We start from the raw sequence: 20,515 nt of genomic DNA on the forward strand, positions 1-20,515 counted from the left end.
AAGAATGCAGTAACAGAAATGAAAGGGAAACAGACAGAGAGTACATCCATGAATATATAAAAGGGGTGGTCCATGTTGTTGAGTATCTTTATTCTATCTTTAGACATTCATTGTCTTTGACCAACCTTATTCTAGTGAGTCCTCTGGGGCTCTTGAGAACTTCTTGAAAGGGAATGGTGCTTTATTTACAAGGAAGACGTAATTGTCCCATAAGGACCACTATGGGAACATTATGGACATCATAGCTTTGCCACCTTTGAATTAAAAAAGAAAAAAACTCTTCTTCCAACAAATTTGACGTACTTGTATATTTGTATATTTGTTGAGATGCAAACATGTGTCAGTATTCTATGCAGTATGGATCCATTAAACTTTTTTCTTTCTTTTTCCTTCACTATTTTTCTCTTTCCCTCCTATCGGTACAGAGTAAGAGCACACTGCTCTACTTAAACTAAAACACCCTCACCAATAATATCTTGCGGACATTTCAAACAGAGGCGGATCCTGGGATGAGAGGGGAGATCAATCACCAAAAATTAAATTCATTCCCAATACCTATATATTGTTACCAATAAATTATTAGTTTCAGTGATCCCAAACTGAATGAAATAACAAGAGATTCTATTAATATTTGTGTTTGACAAATATCAATAATTTCTTGTATGTCAAAATTTATTAATAATTTTTAGTTTTTCAACAATTTTCTTTTTAATATATACTAACAAATATTCAATAAAAAAGTTAACTTTAATCTTATCACAAGGTGCAGTCTTTCTTGTGATATGATGCCGATCTTACCAATGTCGCAACTCAATGCCTACAACAACTATTATATATGTGTTTCTATAATTTAAAAATTATAACAATCTCCAACTAATTTAATGACGCTTTATATGAAATTTGAAAAATAACAATTCCTTCCATTACAAGGAAAAAAGAGTTTAACAATTAGATATTAACAAAGTCAAAAAAAAGAAAATTGATTATCTAATAATTATAAAGTTAATGAAATATAACGCAAAAAAGGTAAAATTATCATTAATTTTATAATTTTTAAAAAGTAGGAGATAAAAACTGATTATATAATAACTGAATTTGATAAAATGTATTGAGATAAGATTTCTTAAAAAAAATACTATTGATTTTATAATTTTAAAAAAATATTGTTGAGAGATAAAAACTAATTACATAATAATTTAAATTTTAAAAATATAATATTCAGTTTCAAATTAGATTTACTTACTTAATAAAAAAAACTAAATTTCTGTAAAATAAATAAACTTTAGAGGCAAAAACAACTTCATTAAAAACACTGGTCCATAAGCTAAGCCTGAGAACACTACAAAGTATTGAAACTGCACCAGCTAGTAGCATCCCCTTGGGCAAACAATCAACACAGTGTAATTAAAAATTATTACACATTACAATCCCGCACACACCATTTTGCCGGATCCATGCTCAAGTCCCTGAACGATCATCAATTCCGAGATATTAAATCTACTGGCATCCTATATAAATTAGTGATGTTTTTTCTTTTGTCTTTACTGGTTGGGAGTAGAATGTTTGGCTATTTAAAGGAAGAAATAATTGATGACGAATCTGCACTATGTTAATATATCAGTGGTAACCCACTACAGTGTCTAAGGAGAGTGGAGTGTGGAAGAGTTCTGCATGTTTACATTCATAATAATTCCTATGCTCGTATGCTTGAATGCATATTATATGGAATGGGCATAAATAAAGACTATTCTTACATTTCTTATTGTGTTTAATGGATGCAGATTCTTTCATATTCCACATACATGGATAATTCTTGGACTAGTCTTGCGATATCCATTTTATCACAGGTAGATATTACATAAACTGATTTAAGGATTGTGACTCTGCATTCTATTTTTCTCCTTTTTGTAGTAAATTTATGGTTCATGATAACCCTTTAAGCACTCTATTCCTAAGGCAGAATAGGTTCTCATTGGTAGTTTAGTAAGCTTTATACTGCTCCATTCAATTTTTTTGAGCCTTGTGAAGTTCAAGTTTCAATTTTTTCCTTACAGGTTGCACAGAATTGTCCACAAGAAATTTTCAATAGTGAAAATTTTGCTTTGATAACAATCGAACTTTGTTTGGACTACTTTTTTAAAGTGTTTCGGAGGTATTTAATTTCCAGTGACTGATGATTTAATGCAGTCTCAATTATTTGATGGACATTTTGCATTGGATATATATACTATGCTAAAGAGTTCCTGTATATCTGTTGTATAGTACCGACACAATTACAGTTACTCATCCAAACTCTGAAGTAAATGTGATACAAACACTATGTAGCACAACAAAGGCAATCATTAATCGTATTGAGACCAAGGTGTGTCTGTTGCCTATGATACTGGATAACTTATTTCTGTCTTTGCCATTGTCTTTTTGTCAAACATCTATAATTATGAATTCATGGAAGTACTTGTGCAATATTTTATTGCAAATTGGTCTTTTAATATATTTGTTGTAAACAATGATCTTCATTGATGATTTGTTCTTATGATTATTATAGATGCATAAGAATCCCAAATCAGTGGTCCTGGCATTAGTTTTACTTGGCTACAAGTGCATTAGGGAGGCTTCAACTGAGGTGTGCTTATCAGAAACCATTGACATGGTTAACTGTACAAGTCCTTTATTAAAGAGAATCATTGATGGTAAGCCAATTTATTTGGAGCTAGTTTGGTGACTTTGGTCCATATTCATGCATGCCTCCATGTGAATCATTAGTTTGAATGTCAATATTTGACATGTATTTCCTCATTGTTTGCTCATGCATTTTTACTAGTTTTAGTTTAATGGAAAAAAAGTTACAATCTTTGTCAAGAAAATGATTTGAGTCCCTTGAGTTTCGAGAGCTGTATCTTGGCAACAAGCTATTCAATATAGGTGATAAGAATCGATTTTGATTCGTTCAACAGCACAACTGATGAATCTTTTACCCAACTTTGTTTTGTAGATGAGGCCGAGCCTGATGATAGCGTGCTCCCTCTAAGAGATATGTTTAGAACTTGTCTGAGTGTAGTTGCTGCTCTGACTAAGGATTGCATTGAGGGATTTCATTTGCAGGAGGTTAAAAGTTTCAACCAACGCAGGCTAATACACACAAAGCTTGCATTTTCTCTTGAACAAATTATATCCATTTCTACACTAGCTCTTGAAAGTAAATATGCCAAAGATTGTGAAGCAAGGAACTCCATCTGTGTTGGTGCAGTGAGATATTGCATTCAATGTTTTCATACTGTACTTAGTGATTCAAATATGCAGGTAAATGAGTATGTAAGAAATATCACACACGCCATGACTGTTTCCCAGAAAGAAATACAAATGACAACTTTCTTCTTAACAGGTTCAAGTAATAGGATTGCAATTTCTTAAAGCGAGGATTCAAAGAGGTGTAAATACAGAAGATAACTCTTTTATAATGTTTCTTGTTGGGGAGCTAATTGCTGATATTTTCACTTTGATCCAAAAAATGTTGAAGGTATAGGCAATGCTTGCATATGTTTTTCCCTTAGTGCAATTAATACTGTCATCAGTTCCTGTTAATAGTGAACTTTGCAATTCACGGTGTAGCTAAAGGATTCTATATTTGTATTGATAACAGAATACCATAACAAGAGAATCTGTAACCATTGCTAGTGAATGCTTGAGTCTCCTGGTGCTGTTACAAACCTTGTCAAAAGGTGATGACTGCCAGAGAAGCTTTATGAACCTACTTCTGGAGGCCATTGTCATGATTTTCTTGTCAACAGAAGACGGGATCTCTCAGGTAATATGAACTGGGATTTTCTGTTGCTGAAGTTAGCTCTTTATTTTTTATACATTCTTTTGATCATGCGAACAAATGACAGGAAGTCAATAATTTAAGAAGCACAACTGTTAAACTTGTTTCTCGCCTTGCTCAAATTCCTTCATCAGCCATTCATGTCAAGGATGTTTTACTATCAATGCCTCCTCTTCACCGCCAGCAACTTCAGGTACTTCTATGCTACTGATGGATGTGTAAGTGAACAGATTATTGGCATTTATTTTGCTCAATTAGCATATCCTCTTGCGATTTTCTACAATTACTAATTGACCATCTGAAAGACCCTGATGTAGATTATATTTTTTGAAATGATAAATTTCTTTTTCTGTCCATTAAAATAATATCCTCCCACTAATTTCTAATTATAATCTACGTGCAGGGTGTAATACGAGCTTCTGTAACTCATGATAAAAATCCAACAGATATAAAAGTACCAGTTTTGGACATAAAAATGCCAAAGCCATCGGAAGGAACTGAAGAGAAACATACCATACCATCATCTGCTGCTGTGATGCAGACAGATGAAAATGACAAGGAAGAAGATGAGTTTAGTGAAGATGATTGGGATGCATTTCAGTCGTTTCCTGTCTCTAAAAGTGAGGATGAAGATGATTCAAAAACAGAGCATGTTGCTGAAGGCAAGGATCCTAGCACAGTTAAAATGTCATCAGAAATAGAAAGTTCTATTGGAGGTGTTGAGTTTCAAGATTTTTTTATTTCCAAATCCATCAATAGTGAAAAGGAGCTGAAAGGTGATGAATGTCTGGAGGCTGTCAAAGAGAAACATGATCAAACTTATCCTAGTACTAACAAGCCACATGATAATGAGAATCAAGAGATGGAGGGAAAATTGCAAACCTCGGTGGCTCGAGAAAAGGGGACATCAATCCCAGGAAGTGAACTAGTTTCTTGTGATCAGAAGCCTGAGGTAGAGGCTAAGATGGAGGAAAATTTGCAAAACTCGGGGCTTCAAGGAGAGGGGGCATCAATACCAGGAAATGAACGAGTTTCTTGTGATCAAAAGCCTGAGGTAGAAGCCGAGGTGGAGGAAAAAAATGCAAAACTCTGGGCTTCATGAAGAGGAGGCATCAATCCCCGGAAATGAACGAGTTTCTTGTGATCAAAAGCCTGAGGTAGAAGCTGAGATGGAGAAAAAATTGCAAAATTCAGGGCTTCAAGAAGAGGGGACATCAATCCCAGGAAATGAACTAATTTCTTGTGATCAGAAACGTGAGGTAGAAGCTGAAGGATCAATTGAAGAGGAAGTAGTGTCAGATTCTCTGACACTTCAACACGGGGTTTCTGAACAGCCTAACAGGTGTGATGAAGATGCTGAGAAGGACAGTGTTAATGAAAATGAGAGTCATCACCCGCAGCTAGAAATGTCTGAAAGTCCAATAGAGAGTGTACATAATAGTACAAAATCAGAACCATTTGCTGAAGACCATAAAGAGTAAGTTAATTGTAGGCCACAAGATATATTGATTATCACTTCATTGCATTTTTATTTATCTCCCTTTTCTTTTTGATATGTGATTTTAGTCTGAAATTCAATCTAATATATTTATTTTGTTCTAATGGAACCATAAAGGGCTAAACCTATCATACTTGTTAAAAATATAAAAATAATAAAATATATGCAGCGTTGAAGCTGAAGATGAAAGGCATACTTTACGCCTCTCAGAGCGGCAATGCATTGGACGCGTCATTTAATGACTTTGTTTGATGCATTTTGATCAGCACCCTTCAGGGTATGCTTACGGATTATGCTGTCAATTAAGATAGTTTTACTTTATATAGTTCAAATATACACCTTTATGCTTGTCAAGTATGAATGCATTATGTTATTGGATTACTGATTCATCTATCTAGAATGCACTAATTGAGTGTTCAATTCTTTTTTTATTTTAATTATTGATATTCATTCAAACATCAGATACTTCTCCTGTTCTTTGGTTAATTCTTTAGTAGAAAATATATTATCTTAACACATTAAATTCTTATACTTTTTTTTTTATAAAAATTAATATTTTCCTCTTCGTTGTATATACAAATTATCTTCCAAGTGACTAAAGATGGTATAATTATTTGTAGCTACGAAGCTTCTCTGGATCCTTGGCTGTCTTCTTTGTGGAGAATGTTAAGCATGATTAAACCAGAATTCTTACCAAATGGTCCTGATGTTGTGATTCAAGATACAGTACTGATTCATCAACCCAAAGTCCAGATCACGTATCACAACATTGCAAATGACAAGTCTCATTTTTCTAGTGCCTCGGGTATCCCAAACTGGTTATTCTTGGTTGACTTGCAATGTTTCCAATTTCCAAAGCAATTATTTTATGATATGAAGTAATGAACTAGTCCCAAATTGGTAGAAGCCCTTTTATTATTTCATTACTTACCATTTTCTGGAATCTTTGACATGTTATTGGATATGGGATATAAGTTGTGTTTGAATTGCTTATGGTGAAGTGTTTAAAGTTGTTGATGCTTAAACTTTCAAGAGCATTTTGATTTAGTCCGTCACATTTGGGCAAACACATTATAGCTGTAGCGGAAATTTTGCTTTGGTGTTCCCAATACTATGCATGGCTCACTTTGGTTGAGTTGTGGCTGTAATTATTTGATTGAGTTACACATGACCACCGTTGTTGATAAGACTTATTATTATTATTTACTAGAATAACATGCGACTGTTTCAGATTTAACATGTCTTAATGTGCAAATTGGGAGTGCTCGATCAGTGCACCCTGGAAAATCATCTTCTGACAGAAGTAGGCCTGGCTGCTTTCTTAAGATGGTATTGGATAAGACACTCTATCATTAGTAGTTGTAAGCAATATTTATTAGAATATGCCCATTATGCTGATCATTAGTGTCCAGTAACAGTTATCAATAATTGGGGTGCTGTGTATTGTCCATTAGTAAACCCTGTATAGTAAATAGATCAACTCATCATCTCTTTTATAGTATATAATAATACATTTGATATTTAGTATTCTAGTGGCTTATGTTCATTACAAGTTATAAAGGAAATGTTATGAGTTTTTTTGAAACAGCGGAACACGAGAGGGAGAGACTTGAATATTTTGCTTCACCTGAAGGAAGAGATGATCTGTAACAATATAACCAGAAAGAAAGAAGAACGGTTCTTGAGGTAAGGTCAACGAATCATATGTCGTGCTGAATTCTCTGTTGTGTGTTAAGGAGCTTCTTAGAAAATGGTGAATGGTTAAAGGGTTGTGTCTAAAACTGGTCCATGAATGTACAAGAATTAAATTTACAGTAACTAATAAGTCGTGGTGGTTCTTAAACTCTTATTCAAATTTGCTGCAAAAGTAGATATAGTGGGAGCATATAAATATTGTCTACCGAAATTAGTGATATTAGACAAATAAGATCATAATATGTTTTCTTTCATGGATAATAAAAGAAATTTCATTGGAAGGGAACAAAAATGTAAGAGGATATTATAGGCTCCATAATGAATTGATAGTTTTCTAATTTAGCTTCCATTTAACAGTTATTCAGATATCCCTTGATTCTCTGTTTTTTATTTTTTGTCTGGTTCATTTAAAACTATGCATGTATCTGTTCTCTTTGTTTGGTGGGGAAAAGGCGATAGAGGATATTCCTTCTGTACAAATGCGGTTTGAGTGGCTAGTCCAATTAGTTCCCCCCCTGCAACCAAGAGTCTTCTCCATATCTTCTTCTCAATCAGCTCACCCCAATCAAGTACACTTGACTGTGAATGTGGTGTCTTGGACAACACCTTACAAGAGGGAAAAAAAAAGGACTATGCTCCTCGTGGCTAGCTGCATTAGATCCCCGCGCTGGTATGAACACAAAACAAGCCACTTATTGCAGTTTATTTAAGTAACCATCAGTTTATCTCTATATGTACTTAAGTATTTTTTTTTTCTTCTTTTAAGCAGGTATCCATGTTCCAGCCTGGTTCCATAAAGGTTTACTTCCTACACCATCACCGTCACTCCCCCTCATACTTGTTGGACCTGGAACAGGATGTGCACCTTTTTGTGGATTTGTAGAGGAAAGAGCATTGCAAAGTAGAACTAATTCCACTGATCCAATTATTTTTTTCTTTGGCTGTTGGAATGAAAATGGTGACTTTCTGTACCGTGACTTTTGGTTGAGTCATTCACAGAACAAAGGGGTGCTTTCAGAAGCAAAAGGTGGAGGTTTCTATGTTGCATTCTCTAGAGACCAGCCCCAGAAGGTTTATGTTCAACATAAGATGAGGGAGCAGAGCCAAAGGATCTGGAACCTATTAGCTGAGGGGGCTGCTGTTTATATAGCAGGTTTTTCAAGGAAAATGCCTGCAGATGTAACATCAGCTTTTGAGGAAATTGTATCCAAGGAAAATGAGGTTTCAAGAGAAGATGCAGTTAGGTGGATTAGAGCATTAGAAAAGTGTGGTAAGTTTCATATTGAGGCATAGTCTTAGAATGAACAAGTCTCGGACTCCTGATTTTTAGACCTTTGGTAGTGCAATTATTGACCAATGAATATTTATTTGTTTATAATGATTATTATCATATGTGGTATAAAGGAAATTTTGTTCTTTCAATTACATATATATTGTAAACACTTTATTTCCCTGGTTTCTGAAAAGTATTTCGAATGCACTTGACCAACGGAGATGGGATTTATAATTATACAATAAGGTCATATACTCGATGTAGCTTGATAGAATGATAAAAATCATTGTAGTTCTTGTGCAGTGCTTTCTTAAACCATCTCTTGACAATCCAATTAAGAGCCATCTTAATTTATTGTTTTGACTTTAAGAAACTACTAATATCAATTAAGCCCCTTAAAATCATTTGTAGTGTACTCACGGTAAGATTTAAAGTTGATATCAATGATATAAAGATTAATATGAGTAGTTCGTTGACTTACAATTACTATCTTCACTGCATAAATATACAATTAAAATGGAATTGCATTCATTTTGATATTAATTAATTAATACAATTACTCCATATGATAATTTGTAATTGGATTTAAGTATCAATTTTTTATAAGTGCATACCCTATTTTCTCACTTTTGAATTGCAATAGTTATCCTCTCAACATGTATGATTATGTTAGGATTAAAATTTGAAAAATATTTTTGAAAATTTCAATGCACAATAACAAATTTTAATGAAGCGTATAAAAGGAAGAGAAAGAAGTGAATGGTAGGATCTGTTGTTGTGTTGGGTAAGGTAAGGTAAGGTAATGATTTCTGAAAACTTGGAATTACTAATGCTGCTTAGTTCATATCATAGTTTCTTGGAATTACTGTTAGATGAAACCAAAGTCAATCAACAAATGTGCCTCTCTCAAAACGTTTCGTTTTACAACTCTTTCAATTGTCTCGTGTTGCCCTCATTCTGTTTGTTGAAATGCTCACCTCTCATTCGTGTTTTCTGCGAATTAGCATGTTCCGTTCATTGCTCCGCCGCCCGTTTTCGACGACGTCGGCGAGGGCGTTGAAGCACTGCGAGAACCACGAGTTTCTCTCTAAGAACTCGTTCCTGGGAAGCTGGGATGCGCCACGGGACCCCAAGGAGGCGGAGGCGAAGCTAACGCGTCTTCGAAGAGAATACGCATTGCAAGTGAAGGAGGTTCGGAAGGAATACATAAGAGAGATGGAGGCCATGAAGATTGAGAAGGAGCGCAAGGACGAGGCTCGCAGGGAAGCACTCAGAGTCGCCAACGAAGAGCGCAAGAAGCTCAAGGCTCAAGCCGCGCAGCTCAGAGCGCAGGAACGCGACATCGAACGACAACAGTTTCGAGAAACCCTAGTATGTTCATCTTCCTCCTTTCCAATTCTTGTTTCTTTGGACTCTGAATAATTACTTAGATGCAGTTCCTTAGGTTCGTGCATTTAGTATAATTCTCCATTTAGAAATTGAAGTTTCACTTTGGTGCTGTTTCAATTTTGATTACAGAACAACTCCAAGAGCACCTAAGAGGCTGCATTTTTAAGTTTTGCCCTAACTAGTATATACGATTGCCGAAAAGTTAAAATGAACCTGGATTTACTGGCACGTCAATTTACTTGTTGAGGGTTCAAATTCTGGATTTTGATTTCACTTTGAAGTTCAAAGTCTGTTCTTCATGTGTGATCATTTTGTTATGTGGTGAACCGCTGAATACGCTTGTTATTGTGTCCTACTCTTTGAAAAGAAGTACAAATCTAAAATAGGCCATGTTTGGATAAATTCTCAATAAAAGAGAAGAAAATATGAAGGTAAAATGAGTTAAGCTTTTTTATAAGTTAAAATTATCTTATGCGTAAGCTAATTTTAGCTTATGGAAAAAGCTTAATTCATTTTGTCTTCATATTTTCTTTTCCTATAGATGCTTTTTGAGAAATTTATCCAATTAGTACCTTGGTCTCTTGGGGTTTAGACTTATAGATCTAATTATTGTTGTAGTCTAGGTGGATTTTAGTGGTACAATATGTCTTTGATTTCTCTCTTTGGATTTTTTGTCATCTCTTTATATTGCAAATGTATCATTCAAGTGATCTATTATGCAATTGGACCTGTTTCCTTCTTTTTCTTGTTTTTATTGTGTTTGAGAAAAACTTTGATCAAATTGCTTTTTGCAAAGTTCATTTCATGTTCGCTTTAGATTACTTTTCGGGAGCTAATTGCTTATTTTTCAAAAGCTTTCTAAAAAAAAGTGACAAAATAAGCAATTGTTTCTTTAGAATAAGAGAAATCAAATTCGCACAGTCTTAATTAGCTTATTCTGATGGAATGATTGGTTGATTTCTAATTTTTGTGAATCAGTTAAAAGAAAGAGCAGAGAAACTTGAAAACTGGAAGATGAAAGTCAAAATGCATGAAGAGAAGAAGGCTGAGAAGAAAGAGTTTCTGCACCGACAAAGTTCGGCGTGGATTGAAGAAGGCAATCTTGAGAAAAAAGTTGTGGAAGCTATGGTTGAAATAATGCATCTTTGAGCTCCTTGCAGTTCTACATTTGTATTGGTTGAGGGCTGTGTTATCTAGTTAGTAGAATTTGGTCCTATGTTTGAAACTGCCTCATAAAAATAGTTCTTGCATTTAGAGAATCACATTCCTGCTTTAGCCCATAGAATACGTTGGGTGTATTCACTGTTTTGCTTTTGGGATCAAGTTTTTTACTTGGCATGAGAATATTAAAAAAGATTGATATTTGAATCCAATAGCTAATAAGTGTCAATTGGCTTTATCTACAATGACTGAGTGGTAGGGAAACTATAATTGAGATCCTGGTTTGGCCTTATTGAGGGGTTTTGATGATAACACAAATCTGCGATCATAGAAAGAACAGCTGCTACTGCTATCGTGTATGGGACTTAGGGCAGAATGCCATTTCAAACCTAAAATGAAAACCATATGCACTGATTCTATGTTTGCCGTATGTTGACTTAATTGATATTTGATTCCCCATGGGGTGTGGGGAACCTCTTTCTTCTCTTTGGATTCTCTAGTGGTTTTATCCTAGTTGTTGAGGTTATGTGTGATGAGATGATTTCCAATTAGCTGGGTCTGAGTGTGTAGGCTTTTTGTCTTTTAGGTCTTGTGGAATTGAAAAACAGATTCAAGAGCTGTACAAGTGGGTATCAATATCTTTTTGAAGACTGATTGTGAAATTGAATTTCACTTGCTACTTAGTAGTCCTTGGGCATTAGACCCCCCCCCCCACAATGTCTATCATGTTGTGATTCCACTGCTCCAATTATTTTCTGTACCGTCACTTGTGGTTGAGTTAATCATTCACAGAAGAACGGGGTTCTTTCAGAAGCAAAGGGTGGGGGTTGCTTTCTCAAGAGACCAGCCCCAGAAGGTTTATGTTGAGATCATAAGAAGAGGGAGCATAGCCTAGCATCAGCTTTTGAGGAAGGAAATTGTATCAAAAGAAAATGATGTGCATGCACTTGGCCAACGAAGACGGGATTTATAATTGTACAGTAATAAGGTCATATTCTCAACGTAGCTCTAATATAAATGCATTCCTAGAGTCATTTCTTAATAAGGAAACTATAATAATGCAAAGGTCACCTTCTCATTGTTGTTCTTGTGCAATTGGCTTTTCTAAACTATCTCTTATGATATCTTTGGATTAGATGAAAGAAAACAGGAGAAAATAAATGTATCTTTCTTGTTTTTTTAACGACGAGGGGAAAAAACTTGATTTTTTAAGCAAAAATATATTCATTTTTTATTTCTCTATAATTCATATTTCAAAATTTTCTGGTTCCATTCATTTCTTTCCTCTAAATTAACCTGAAGATTACGATGGTACTAAAGTCATCTAAGTTTACTCCCAAATTGCTCTATATTAGGTATCATTTAAATTTTAAAATTGATATCACTTGTACATTTAAGGATGGATATGTACAGTTAATTAATAATTAATCTTGTCACTGCATAAAAAATACAATTAAAATGGAATGGCATTAATTTCATTTAATTCGATTTTCATTTTTTGTGTGATTATATTTTTTTAATATAAATTTTACATTATAATCTAATTATGTATTATTGTTAAAAAGTTTAACTTTGTAATAACTTAATAAAACACTTAAATAATAATATGACAACTTTCGCACTTCTTTTTTTGAAAAAGCTAAACTGAGCATTGATTCAAACTGATATTTAACATAAGATGTGTCAAAGAAAATAAAGTAATTGACATAACTTTCGCACTTCTTATAAATAAACTAAGAAAAAAGTTGTTAAATATTATTATTTTTACAAATATATTTTGTCTTTGAAAAATTCGCAGCAAACTTATGTGTTTTAATTTTTTGAAAAATTTATTTTGATTCTTAAAAATTAATAAATTATAAATGTTTTATATTAGGCTTTATGTGCTTAGTACATAAATCTGAAATATGATTTTCTTTTTAGGAAAATCTTAAATATGATGGGTATTAGAGGAATCGGAAAATTTGAACTACAGAAAACTCTTCTCGTTTGTCAGCGTCAAAAATAAATTTTATATATTAAAAAATATAAAATAAAATGCCACTTATAAATTTCCGTCGTTTGATTTTGATATTTAAAGTGCACGACGGTGTGTCCTGTTCCGTTCCTAAAAGACTATCCCTTTTACAAACTGAAGTGAATCGGAGGATCTGTTCTGTTCCATAAGGTAATGCAAATTCCCTCTCTTTTTTTTTTCCCACTTTTTCTTTGGTTTCTTCATTTCATATTATGTCATCATTTCTGAAAATTTTGATATTGCTGATGCTGTCTGGTTCATATCATAGAAACTTAATTGAAAGGTTTTCTTTGTAGCAATATGAGTAATACCCATCAAAACTTTTTCTGTTTGATGAAACAATTTGACCTCCTCCCCGTTTCGTTTTACTCCTCTTTCAATTGTGTTGGGGCTGCCTTGCCCTCATTCTGTTTGTGGAAATGTCTACCTTTTACTTTCTTCCACTCTCCTCATCATCACAATTTAGAATTACTTATCTTTTTATCTTTTGTGTTTTCTGCACTTGCATCAACAAAGGGTAATTGTAATTGTGTGAAATTGTGCTAACCCTTTTTCCCCCATTGATCAAGATGGCTGGACTTTTGGGATATAGGAGCCTTCCACCTAAGGCAAAGAATTTGGTAGTTGCTGGGGGTTTGACAGCTTTTGTCTTTGGTGCCTACTTCTACACCATGAGGGCTGTTGGAGGCACTGATGAACTGCAGGTAGCAATTGATAAGTTTGAAGCTGACAAGAACAAGAATGCGGGCGATGCCAACATGCCATCAAAGGTCTAAAGCTTGTACAATAAAGCAATACTTTGGGTGTATTCACTGTTTTGGTTTGGGATCAGCTATTTACTTAGTATGAGTGTTAAAAAAAGAATGATATTGAATCTAGTTGCTAATAAGTTTCAACCAGCTTAATGTACAATGACTGTGTGGTAGGGAAACTATAATTGAGATTCTGTTGATAAAAAAAAAAATAATTGAGATTCTGTTGTGGTCTTATTGAGGTGTTTCTTGAGGATAACACAAATCTGTGATCATTAGTATATGTAAGAACGGCTTCTACTGTGACTTAGGGAAGAATTCCATTACAAACTTAAAATGGAATCCATGTGAACTTACAGGGGGAAAAAATGAGAAAACAAAATGAATTAAGCTTATTCTATAAGTAAAATTAATTTAGGCATAGGTTAATGTATAAAAGTTTTCTCATTTAATTTTTTTTCAAAAGTTAGATTTTAACTTGTAAGTTGTTTTTAATTTCTCCTAAAAAAAGGGTTAATATTAACTTAGGAAATAAACTTATTCATTTATCTTCTTATCTTATTTTCCTACCGAGAAATTGAAAATTTTACACAAAGAGACCTTATTAGCTTCACTTTATTAAAAAAGGAAAACTTTGATCTCTTCCGATGTTCATTAGTTCAGTTCAATTTCGACAACATGATCTTTTTCTTAATTAGGTCATACTTGAATTGAACTAATAAAATTTGATCAACATGATCTTTTTCTTAATTAGGTCATACTTGAATTGAACTAATGAAATTCGATCTTGATTAGTTCGGATATTGAATTTATACATTGTAAATATGATGACATGAACTAATGACCTTGAATAACTTATTATATTTTATTTTTTAATATGTTAATAACAAGTGACTTATTATGACCAAGTGTATTTGTAACTTAACACTCACACCCATCCCCCAAATTGTTACGTTTCCATAAAATTGATTGACTTAAATGCACTTTATATTTTCAACTTTTTCTTTGTGAAATTTTTTATCTAAAACAAACAATTTTGTTGCATGTCTCATTTTAAAAAAAAATTATCCCACATTTTTAAAAATATTATGAATTTTACCTTTCATTATATCTTTGTTAAATTTTGAATGGTACTGACACTTTATGTGGTTTTAATCAACACTAAATGCACATTTAAAATATGCGTTTTTAACATAGGGATATTTAAAAACTGTCACTATTAAGTTTAACATTGTTTAAAATTTGAAAAAAAATATGACAAAAGACATAATTCACAATATTTTTAAAAGTGTGGAGTAAAATACATTTGAATAATTTGTTGGGCTAAAATTTACAAAAGAAAAAAAAAAGTTAGGATTAGGAAATGCAATGCCAAATTGATCAACTCTCACGGTTTAACTGGGGAGGAATATGTGGTTTAATTAAGGGAGCTAAAGTAATTTTTGCAAGTAGAAGATGGGCGTACAATTTTACTATAAAAAAAATATTTTAATTATGTTTTTTTTTTGCAATAGTTTAAACATATTTTTAGTAGCTTAAATTAGTGATAAGTTTGTTTTTTTTTGCAATAGTTTATTTTTAGTAGCTTAAATTAGTGATAAGTTTGTTTTTTTTTGCAATAGTTTATTTTTAGTGATAAATTAGTTGTAATTAAAAAAAAATATTTGCCTCTTTTCTTATGTGACTAATGAATTGTTTTTGGGTCCCTATTTTAATTCTATAGGAATTAAAAAAATAATTTAAAAGGCAAAAAGAAAAAACTTTCCTAAATCTAAGATCCGTAAAGAAATTGCGGGTGACCCGATTGAAAGTGAGGCAGAACAGGTTCCTTATCTTGTTGGCTTTGACTCAAAAGCTGTGTGTGGCATCAGAAAATGAACAGTTTATCAATGGCACTTCTCCACCCAAATCTTCTTCCCACTTTCAATTCCAACAATCTTACCTTTCCTTCCATCAAACTCAAACCCTCACTCTCGCACGTGCCTTCTCCAACCCCCACACGCTTCAGTCTCTCTGTTTCCGCGGCGGAAACCACCGCTTTTGCCGCCCCTCCCACTCCCCAACCTGAGGTGCTTCTCTTCTCTCACTTTTCCACCCTCCTTTTCTCTTTCTTTCAATTTCTCTCACTTAATTGGTGTGATTATTAGAAGCTTGGAGTTGTAGTTAAGCCAACGGAGAAGCCGAGACTTGTGTTGAAGTTCATATGGATGGAGAAGAACATTGGAATTGCGCTTGACCAGATGGTACCGGGCCATGGCACCATTCCTCTGAGCCCATATTACTTTTGGCCCCGAAAAGATGCCTGGGAAGAGCTCAAGGAGTTGCTTGAGAACAAGCCTTGGATCTCTCAGAAGCAGATGATTATTCTTCTCAATCAGGCCACTGATATCATCAATTTGTGGCAACAGAGTGGTGGCAACTTATCCTGAACTCATTCATGTGCCAACATATTTCAATGATGTTTTTCCTTTTCATGTTATGTTTTTCTCTTGTACTGCATTTTCGGCTGTGCTCTTCCTCTTTCTATGTATGCCTGGCATGTGCTTGATTATTATTACTATCAACTAATCCATAAATTCTTTCTCGTGATTCATTAGTTTTTTCTCTGTCATATTTTATATCACTGACTAATGTTTGATTGCAAACCTCTTGGTGACCATATGATACAAATTAGTTTTAAGCTTCTCTAGAAACAATTATATGGAAAGAAAATAAGAAGAAAAAAATGAAATGAGTTTCTTCATATGCTAAATTAGTTCTTCATTAGCTAATTTGTAGAAATTCTATCATATAATTTCTCTAAAAGATGAGAGGACATCTATAAATTAGCTAACTGAGAGTTAATTATGGTTTATAAAGAAGTTTGTTTCATTTTTTTCTTATTTTCTTTTCCACAAGTGTTTCTAAAAATGTTTACCCAAACAGGCCCAAAAAAGATGTGATTTGGGGCGATTTTGAGGGTGTTTGAGACTGTAAATATGATCCCTTCAGCAACATTGGTCTGCAATTTCTCATATTATCAAGAAACGGGATCAAACCACAACCGCTGTCACAATGTAAAAACTTCGTCCAAATATATGGTGATCTGTAGAATTCGGGGTACGATAAATGAAGTTTTAAAATGTCTAGAAACATCTGATCTTAAGAATGAACTTGGACCTTGTCATGCATTATGAGGAGTACGTTCTGAAGTTTAGTTATTGTCTCTTTAGTTGCGAAGTGAATTACATCCTGGGTTTGTATTTTACAATTCATATTGTGATTTACAAGGTTGGATATTTCACTGCTCACCCTGATTAAAGTTTTGTTCATCAGATGCAGATATTGCAATCAAAACTTGCCACCCGTGGTGTGTGGTAATCTATTTAACCAATTTGTACCCAAGTAGAATATAAGCTTTCAAACAATTTATCTTAAATGCTATCCTCAACTTTCCATTTAAAACTGTATATTACCCATTGATGGGTAATCAGGTGTTGAAGTAAAGTAGCTCCTTGAGAGCTAAATTACCTTTTTAGTTTTTTCAGATGAAGCACCGAAATCTGTAAATTTATGTAAGTCTGTTTCTCCCACAAAACCATGTTACGGGAAACCTTGCCATCATTTATCAATAAGATCATTAGTTTATAATACTATTTTTTCAAATTTGACTATCCCTTCTGCTAGCAACCATGATTTAACTGTGATCATTTAGCATCACTGCCTATCCTGATTTTCACCATTATTGATTGAGGGTAAATATAAAATGTACCATGGACTATCCTCTTATAGTTAAGACAAATGAGTATTAGCTTGCCCCTTGGAACATTTTTGCTTTTAAGTCCTACAGCAACTTATTGATGTTGCCTTTATGGTTAGCTACATCTGACATTCACGAATAGAATAAGCTTCAAGGCTTCATGAGGCTAAATTGTTAAACTAATATTTTTTTTAATGCTTGTTACACTAATATGTTTGCAAGAGGGAAACCACATGGCGGCAGAGTTGCCTTAAAAAAATGTTGCTATTAGGATCTCGATTGGATTTTACATATTCTGGTACATAGATTTCCACATTATTTTTATTTTTATTTTAATTGTTAAATAATTTTGAGAATTTGCATTTTGTACACTTTTGAAGAAATAATATGTTTGAATCCTCCACACACAAAAAAAAATTTGTTCGCCTTTTGGCTTATCTAGTCCTCACTGACATCATCTTCCGGTCCACATGTGTATGTACCTGCTTCTGAAAATGTGTTGGATCACTAGTTTCCATCTCATGCCTTCTTGCCATAGATAGTATTTAGAGTGGAATCAGATTGAGACCTCTGTGAATTCCATCTAATAGCATGGGAAGAAGGGTGAACTCTTTCTTCACTCAAGTGTTCATTTTCTGTAGCTGCATCAGAGTGACTACTGTGATCATTGTTATCCATTTGGAAGCTCTTGGCTGAGCTTAACTCACCAACTATGTGGCCCTCTCTATTTGCTTCCTCTACGTGTTCCTTGGAAATGAACTCTACAATCCTTGATGTTATCACATCATCTCTTGGATTCTGACTTAAATGATATTCTTCCCATGCAAATTGTTTTTTAATTTCCCTCCTTTCCAATCCTTTGAGTTCAATATCATGGTTGCGTTTTGATATAACTTCACCCTCTTGTTTAGAACTAGAGTTCACCATAGGATGCACATGCATCTTTTGAAGAGAAACACTATGATCTGAGTGTTTTCTGACTTCAATCCCAGATTCCAAGGCTTTTTCAGTAACAGCAGTAGCTGTATCCGTATACCTCTTCCTTTCTTCATTCTTATCAGATAAATGTTCATCCTGGATTGTGTTTCCCGGATTATTTTGGATATTTTCTTTATGGTTAGGACCATCAACACTACCATTTCTGATTTCAGGTTCATCTTGCCTTCGGTCAACACTCAATTTGTCCTGCATTAGTGTAAGAGAATTTTTCATTCTAAAATATCACAATTAAGTTAGTGCATGTTGTTATTTCTTTTTGAGACAAGGTTCTCTTACCTCATTGATCAATATAGGGTCCTGCTCCAAACGCAAATTAACTCCAATATCTGAAGCAATTTGCTTCAGCGCTTTCATTTTGATTTCCATGTTTGGGCATCTTGGTGAAAGCTTTTGTATCATCTACACAAGCCAAAGAAAAGTTATCAGAATAGTGGGAAGATTCTCAAGAAATGAGTTCTCACAAGATGTTTGTAATTAATAACAAATCAGCACCTTAGAGTTCACTCTATTATTTTTGTGCAACTCAACAGCATGGCCTGCAAATTCTTTCCCAAACTTGGATGTCAAAATCTCTCTTATCTTGTGCAGCTCTGGAAATTCTCCACACCTTGAGGATGCAAAGACAAGGCTAGAGACCGCTTCCTTGAGCTCAACGGGGCACTCCCTACATAAACACGTTTCCAAAAAATCCAAATTAGCAATTAAATCAATATAGTAAAATGCATGTGTGATTGAAGAATTCATCACTACTTCAGTTTGATGTATTCACTCAACAACCATATAAGCAAGGAGAGAACAAAACTTACTTGTTCCTTTCAAGAGCTTCAGCTCTTTCTCTCAGGAAATTACTATAACTTTCTATCATAGCAAATACTTCCAACATGTTTTGTTCTATTACCCATTGCTCCACCTGTTAATAAATAGATGATGAAATAAATATTTGCTTGTAAGAGAAAGAAAGAGAAGTGTTGGTGGGTGTTTATAATTAATTATTATAACTTACACGAAGTAGAGCACGGTCATGGTAACCAAGGTTCAAGAGTTGAGCAACATCGGAGCGAGCATAAGAGGCTCGAGCTTTGTGCTGGTTCTTCAAGATAACTATCCTAGAAACAGCAAGTGTTGTGATGCTTTTGAATTTTGAAGTGAAGCTTTTTCCAAGTAGGCCCATGTAATTATGTTATGAATGGAATTTGCTAGCACCACCAGATACGTTGTTAGGGTGTATCCAAAAGGGAAGGGGAGGATGAATGAATGATTTTTTGATCGGAGACTCCTTTTATAAGAAAACCACGATAGTTAGCACATAAAAGAGTTCAAAATTGACTTTATTGTATACGATAATGTTTGCCGGTCATTTAATAATGAAATTGTCCCCAGTATCATAAATATGAATAGGAGAGTTTTTATTTTGAATTGGCCTAATCCAAGTTTGAGTAGTTCTTATATGCTTCCTTTCGGTAACATAAATACTAGAAGCTTTGATGATTTCTGTTGGAAACTCGTCAATTTTCAAAAGGGTCCACGACATGGATGTCACGTGGGATATGACCCCTTCTCATGCAACTAGTTTGGAATTGGAAAGGTCAAAAACCTTATACTATTGCTGTGTGCGTTTTGTGAATTATTTATTTTGCCCTATTTGGTTGAAGAAGTTGCCGCAAAGCGTTGGTTTGGTAAGCATTTTCTTAGCCACCATAAATTGAGTTTAGCAAATATTGAAAATCTGAGGCGCGTAGTAATAGCTTTCCTTATGTGGATTCTTTCTAACTAGGGAATAAATAAAGTCTGTAGTGCACAATGTTTTCAGAAAAAAAATATTAAATAAACAGAGAGAAGAAGAAGAAGAAGAAAAATTGAAAGAGATGATTTTGCTCCCATGACAAGGTAGCACCTGCCTGGTGTGCGTGGTAGCTGTCATTGTGGTCAAGACTGTAGCCCACGCACAATACAATGAAACGAATTGAAAACTAAAACGTGCAAATTTTTTGAGATACGTAACATAGTTCGTATTAATTTCACATTTTAGACTCAACTCAATAGCTGGATCCAGTTAATTTTACTGAAGAATTCACTACTTGGTGCACAGAACAAATATAAAGAGTTAAATACCAAAACAAAAAATAGAGAACAAATATAAATAGTTGAGTTCACAAATTTACAGATCTATTT

The 20,515-nt window shown here is 33.9% G+C and overlaps 5 protein-coding genes, 1 long non-coding RNA gene and 1 pseudogene across 8 annotated transcripts; 5 read left to right on the plus strand and 2 right to left on the minus strand.

Moving 5' to 3' along the window:
• The first annotated feature begins 2,744 nt into the window (after nucleotides 1-2,744).
• Nucleotides 2,745-5,576, plus strand: LOC114423834 (protein SWEETIE-like). The gene is made up of 6 exons (XM_028390734.1): nucleotides 2,745-3,300; nucleotides 3,383-3,517; nucleotides 3,641-3,805; nucleotides 3,888-4,013; nucleotides 4,224-4,886; nucleotides 4,978-5,576. The coding sequence occupies exons 1-6, from the start codon at nucleotides 3,034-3,036 to the stop codon at nucleotides 5,299-5,301; spliced, it is 1,680 nt and encodes a 559-aa protein (XP_028246535.1). The 5' UTR covers nucleotides 2,745-3,033; the 3' UTR covers nucleotides 5,302-5,576.
• LOC114423835 lies at nucleotides 3,341-4,810 on the minus strand. The gene is made up of 2 exons (XR_003668906.1): nucleotides 4,703-4,810; nucleotides 3,341-4,491 (listed from the first exon to the last, which is right to left on the minus strand). It is a non-coding gene; the product is annotated as an uncharacterized LOC114423835 (long non-coding RNA).
• A 411-nt stretch (nucleotides 5,577-5,987) lies between the features above and the next one.
• Nucleotides 5,988-8,438, plus strand: LOC114423831 (annotated as a pseudogene).
• Nucleotides 8,439-8,953: 515 nt separating this feature from the next.
• Nucleotides 8,954-11,081, plus strand: LOC114423833 (beta-mannosyltransferase 1-like). 3 transcript variants are annotated; one of them, XM_028390730.1, is made up of 3 exons: nucleotides 8,954-9,080; nucleotides 9,291-9,657; nucleotides 10,654-11,081. In XM_028390730.1, exons 1-3 carry the CDS (start codon nucleotides 9,046-9,048, stop codon nucleotides 10,822-10,824), a joined length of 573 nt encoding a protein of 190 aa, XP_028246531.1. In that variant the 5' UTR covers nucleotides 8,954-9,045; the 3' UTR covers nucleotides 10,825-11,081. The 3 variants fall into 3 exon arrangements, with proteins under 3 accessions (XP_028246531.1, XP_028246532.1, XP_028246533.1); XM_028390731.1 differs by having other exon boundaries at nucleotides 8,960-9,085; XM_028390732.1 differs by having other exon boundaries at nucleotides 9,053-9,075.
• A 1,781-nt stretch (nucleotides 11,082-12,862) lies between these two features.
• Nucleotides 12,863-13,842, plus strand: LOC114423836. Its single transcript, XM_028390735.1, has 2 exons — nucleotides 12,863-13,003; nucleotides 13,423-13,842. Exon 2 carries the CDS (start codon nucleotides 13,423-13,425, stop codon nucleotides 13,627-13,629), a length of 207 nt encoding a protein of 68 aa, XP_028246536.1. The 5' UTR covers nucleotides 12,863-13,003; the 3' UTR covers nucleotides 13,630-13,842.
• Nucleotides 13,843-15,403: 1,561 nt separating this feature from the next.
• LOC114423838 (30S ribosomal protein 3, chloroplastic-like) lies at nucleotides 15,404-16,201 on the plus strand. The gene is made up of 2 exons (XM_028390737.1): nucleotides 15,404-15,674; nucleotides 15,753-16,201. Exons 1-2 carry the CDS (start codon nucleotides 15,480-15,482, stop codon nucleotides 16,032-16,034), a joined length of 477 nt encoding a protein of 158 aa, XP_028246538.1. The 5' UTR covers nucleotides 15,404-15,479; the 3' UTR covers nucleotides 16,035-16,201.
• A 1,374-nt stretch (nucleotides 16,202-17,575) lies between these two features.
• LOC114423837 lies at nucleotides 17,576-19,743 on the minus strand. Its single transcript, XM_028390736.1, has 5 exons — nucleotides 19,347-19,743; nucleotides 19,150-19,253; nucleotides 18,836-19,007; nucleotides 18,620-18,742; nucleotides 17,576-18,529 (listed from the first exon to the last, which is right to left on the minus strand). Exons 1-5 carry the CDS (start codon nucleotides 19,512-19,514, stop codon nucleotides 17,864-17,866), a joined length of 1,233 nt encoding a protein of 410 aa, XP_028246537.1. The 5' UTR covers nucleotides 19,515-19,743; the 3' UTR covers nucleotides 17,576-17,863.
• Nucleotides 19,744-20,515: the final 772 nt, after the last annotated feature.

This window comes from Glycine soja, chromosome 8, assembly GCF_004193775.1.
Source record: "Glycine soja cultivar W05 chromosome 8, ASM419377v2, whole genome shotgun sequence".
Lineage (NCBI taxonomy): Eukaryota > Viridiplantae > Streptophyta > Magnoliopsida > Fabales > Fabaceae > Glycine > Glycine soja.